We start from the raw sequence: 4,964 nt of genomic DNA, 5'->3' as shown, positions 1-4,964 counted from the left end.
AGTTCCGCTTTGTGCCCCACCGCAGGACCTATCCCCGCCCGCACGAGTACCTGGCCGTGTCGGTGCTCCCCGAGAGCTGGGACTGGCGGAACGTCAACGGCATCAACTATGCCAGCACCACCCGGAACCAGCACATCCCCCAGTACTGCGGGTCCTGCTGGGCCCACGGCAGCACCAGCGCCTTGGCAGGTACGTGGGGCCGGCCCGCCGAGCTGGGGTTTACAGCTCTCGCTAAGGAGAGGAGGTTCATCTTCACCTTACAAAATAGCCGCTGTGCAGAAGAGGAGCCGGATCGCTGCAGTGACTAATGCAGCAAAAAAAATAAAACCTGAGGCCGAGACGTCTGTGAATGAAAAGCAGCTGAGGGAACTGGGGGTGTTTAGTCTGGAGAAAAGGAGGCTCGGGGGAGACCTTCTCACTCTCTACGACTGTTGTAAAGGAGGTTGGAGCGAGGTGCGGGTCAGTCTGTTCTCCCAAGTGACAGAACAAGAGGAAATGGCCTGAGTTGTGCCAGGGGAGGTTTAGACAGTTTGGACACTGGGAACAGCTTCTTCCCTGAAAGGGTTGTCAAGCCCTGGCCCAGGCTGCCCGGAGGGTGGTGGTGGAGTCCCCACCCCTGGCAGGGTTTAACAGATGTGTCAGTGTGGTGCTGAGGGACAGGGGTTAGTGACCTGGCAGTGCCGGGGGAACGGTTGGACTCGATGATCTGAAATGTCTTTTCTGTCCAAAATGATTCTGTGGCTCTGTGAATACACGAGGAACTGTGGGACTCCTGAGCTGGAGGCCAGGAGGTTTGGTGTCAATAGAGAAAGCCATCAGGGTGAGGCTGACCCCACGCTCTCAGAGCTGCTGGGAGGAGTGCTGGTGTGGCTAGAAAGCTGTTTGCAGAAGGAAAGCGTTCAGGGCTCCTGCCAAACTGCTGTTCAGGGCCTGGAGTGAGAACTGGGTGTTCTGCCCCTCTTCGTGGAGGTGTGGTGATGGTAGCAGCAGCTGGAAAAGCAGTTACTGTCTCTTCCCTTTCTTGATACCTCAGCCTGCAGCACTGCGCTAGCGTAGCAAGGAGCAGTTCAGTGATGCTGGATACAAGGAAATGAAAGAAGCTGCCTCTTGTGGGAAGGCCCGCAGGGTATCCGCTTCAAGCACCCTCTCATTCAAATGAACTGACACCACAGCACACACACAAATCTAGTTTCAGCAGATGCCTATCGGCCCTTTTCTTGGGAGAAGGGAAGCAAGGGTTTGTCTCAGTCACAAGTTTTTTCTCTAGGGAGAACGCTGTTACGTGCAACAGGAACATGCTGCACAGCGCTGTTTGCATCGAGAGGCTGGGAGAGGATTTGCTGAGGAGGAGAACGAGGAAGTCGTGCAGAAATGGGAAGACAACGCAGCTGTGAGCAGACAGCATGAAACCGTACAAGTGGTACAGGACAGACACGTACGAAACCTGCCATGATGTAGTGAGGTACTAGGATAGATAAAATACAGCAAGTTAATTATATACCTTCAGTTAAAACTGAATTGTTCATGAAGCTGTGCCAGTATGTGCCTTTTTAAGTATAAAAGGTAGATTTTAAAAATCGGGGTATTTCTCTACTGCTGTAAATACTTTTAGCTACTGCTTTACCACTCGTTCCTTCTAGTTGCTGGGTGACCAGGCTGGGATAACCTCTCCCTGTTCTGTCAAGCGTAGTTGAATGTTGCTAGTACCAACAGGATCAAAAGTGGTACAGTGGCATCGGTTAAGATGGTTGCTGTGCAGTGAGCAGCAGTTCATAAATACTCATGGGGAAGCTTTTCTGCCAAGTAAGCTGGTTGTTTCTGACAAAATAAGGCAGCAGGGTGGCGCTGGCTGTCTGTGATGGCAGGGAAACAGTGACATGTCGATGTTAACAGTCAGGGTACACTGCTGAAAGCTTTTCCTTGCTCTGAGTTTGTGAAGACTGTCTGCCAGAGACCTGGGCTGTGGGGGCTTACAGCTCCCTGCATGGGTTTATGTGCAGATCTTCACTCCTGTAAAAGACGCTGGTGAGAGCTGAGTTTATGATGTGCATTTGGAAACTGCTGTCAAAGCCAGGAAACAGATCTGGAAGTTTTCAGAAGCAGCAAAAACGGCAAAGAGGCCTAGGGGACTCCAGGGTTTTAAATGCACCTTGTTCATCTGCATGTTTACTGATATGCTGAGATCTTAATGGAAAAACCTTCAAATGGAAACTGCACTAACTGGGGGTGCTGGTTTGAGCTGGGCCGTGCTGTGTGCTCCCTGTCAACAGCAGAGACTTTTTCAACTGCCTGCTAACAGTTACAGGTTCAAGGACGGAGACAGAGTTTCAAGTCTAGCTGCAGTGTGTAGCCACCCACGTCTTCCACTGCTCTAACCCTTACAGATCGCATCAACATAAAGAGAAAAGGTGCGTGGCCTTCCGCCTACCTCTCTGTTCAGAACGTGATTGACTGCGCCAACGCAGGATCCTGCGAAGGCGGAGACCACTCCGGTGTTTGGATGTATGCCCATGACCACGGCATTCCAGACGAGACCTGCAACAACTACCAAGCTAAGGATCAAAGTACGATGCCTTTTGGCTTTGCTGTAAGGCTTCATTGCAGGTTTAGCAGATCTTAGTGTAAGGAAAAAGATTTTGGGGTTTTTGGGGTACTGGTTCCTGCCTTTCAGTGCAGTACCTGCTGTTTGTCTGACGGAACAGGTTTTCTTCAGAGGCCTGCGTCTCTTTTTTTACTCCAGTGAGACAGTGTAGCATTAAATCGTGCCCAGACAAGTTTGCTCAGGTAAATTGTTCTAACTTTATCTCTTGTCTGTGATATCTAATCTCTAATGTACTGAAATACTCACAAGTATCCCTCAAGCTAAACAAAGAAGAAATGTAACCTTTGTCTGGTCACGTACGACTGGAATAGTTTCTGTATTTACAGAGAAGCGCACTTGAAACATTTCCTCATCAAAAGCACTTAAGCCAAAGAAGTAGAGTAACTAGTAATTGTAGGGACTATACGTGTGGTTTCCAGAAAAGAATTTAGCTCATCAGAGAGAATGTATTAGTAATTGCTCTTCAGTCATTACTTTCTGCCTCAAATAAGTTAAAGGAAAAACAGCGTGGTGCTGTATTACTAGTTCACTTGAAGAAAAACATTCTCTTGCAGTGATGATCTCACTTCTGTTTTGTAGAGTGCAAGAAGTTTAACCAGTGTGGCACTTGTGTCACCTTTGGCGAATGCCACGTGATAAAGAACTACACTCTCTGGAGAGTTGCTGACTATGGCTCTGTCAGTGGAAGAGAAAAAATGAAGGCAGAAATCTACACTAATGGACCCATTAGGTAAAAAAAAAAACTTGAGTGGTTAAAAGAAATTATCTGCTAGTAATACTGGGATTGACATCTGTGAGGCTCAGTGTAACGACTGAAGTGTACTTTTTCCCTCCAGCGTATGGTAGCAGCCTTGCACTAGATGCAAACTTCAGCTTGTTTGTTGGTAAACTGAGCTCTGAGTTGAAATGCAAGAAAACCATAGCTGGTTTGGTTTTGTTTTTTTTTTTTAGCCAGGCTCCTGCCTTGGTCTGCTGGTATAAAATGTTTTCTCTGCTTTCTTACAGCTGTGGCATAATGGCTACAGAACAGTTGGATGCGTACACCGGAGGGCTCTACACAGAGTACAACCCCTCACCAGTGGTGAATCACATCGTGTCTGTGGCTGGCTGGGGTGTAGAAAATGGCACAGAATACTGGATTGTTCGTAACTCGTGGGGCGAACCCTGGGTAAGGAAACGCGGGAACAAACATCTGGAATGACTTGGAGGCAAGGTGGGGGGTTCACTTGCAGAGAGCAAGTGCCAAAGTCAGTCTGTGGACAGGACAAGTAAAATGTCCTTTGAACTAGACTAGCAATTAAAAAAGGAAACCTAACTAATCTGACAAGGGTATTCAGGGAAACTTAACTGAGTAATGTCCACTCAATCCCAAAAGCTCCGCTTCCATGGACAGGCAGCTCCTGCTATGAACACCTGTAAAACTGGTAATTGCGGGCAAAAATCAAGTCACACACCTGGAACGGGCTGGGGGGCTGTAAACTCGGCACAGCAGATTGCCCCTTTAAAGAAGGCTGCCCTGTGAAACGGTGTTACGCTTTGTCTGGAGCCCAGTCCTGGATCACTTAACTCATCCACAGCTGGGAGACAGAACAGACCTGAGTGTACGTTCTCGGCAGTTATGTTTGCTAATTCACCATGCAAATTAATTCTTCACAGGGTGAAAGAGGGTGGCTGAGAATTGTGACAAGTGCGTATAAAGGTGGAAGAGGAGCAGAATACAATCTTGCTGTTGAAGAGGACTGTACGTATGGAGATGCTGTACTTCCCTGAGGGCTGTACATCTGCCTGGTTAGAACTGCTGTGTTTGGGAGCCTCCTGGCACAACCTTTCCCTGGTTAAAGAACAGTCTAAAGCTCCTTCACAGTTCAACACTATCAGGCAGTTCTGCAAAACCGGCCCAGACAGCAGCACACACTAAGTCAAACACAGAGCTGCCTTTAGATAATTATTTACAACTTAGTTTACTCAAAGTTGTCTGCCTTGATGCATGGTATTTAAATCATACTGACTTAATCACAAACTGTACACATAAAATCTGTGTATTTTTAAATACAAATTACATAGACATACTGACAAGGAAAAAAGCACACTCGATATTTGGGTCTAGAGCTTATATTATATTTTCCAATGGTATTGATCAAATACCATCTGACTGTGATGCAGATGGAAAAGCAGAGCTAAGTCTGGACATGCTATATTCAAAAACTAAATCCCCTGTTGGTTCCTTGACCTCCTGAAAGAGAGCTGGAAGTGTTGCTGCACTTCATGCAATTGCTTTTGTCCAACCAAAGTGATATAATGGGAATTACTTTGATCAAAAGATGAAGTGTAAACACTTAATTTAGTTAGGTCTTTGCTCAGG

The 4,964-nt window shown here is 47.2% G+C and overlaps 1 protein-coding gene across 1 annotated transcript; it reads left to right on the top strand.

The window, feature by feature from the left end:
• Positions 1-17: 17 nt before the first annotated feature.
• Positions 18-4,495, top strand: CTSZ (cathepsin Z; the record flags this gene model as incomplete). Its single annotated transcript, XM_010143209.1, has 5 exons — positions 18-189; positions 2,385-2,564; positions 3,182-3,332; positions 3,608-3,770; positions 4,259-4,495. Coding segments are annotated over 5 exons (780 nt in total), but the record flags the coding sequence as incomplete, so codon positions are not given.
• Positions 4,496-4,964: the final 469 nt, after the last annotated feature.

The sequence above is a fragment of the Buceros rhinoceros genome, unplaced genomic scaffold, assembly GCF_000710305.1.
Source record: "Buceros rhinoceros silvestris isolate BGI_N320 unplaced genomic scaffold, ASM71030v1 scaffold10459, whole genome shotgun sequence".
In the NCBI taxonomy this organism is placed as follows: domain Eukaryota; kingdom Metazoa; phylum Chordata; class Aves; order Bucerotiformes; family Bucerotidae; genus Buceros; species Buceros rhinoceros.
Note: the sequence above shows the minus strand (reverse complement) of the source record. Positions and strands in the feature narration are given on the sequence as shown.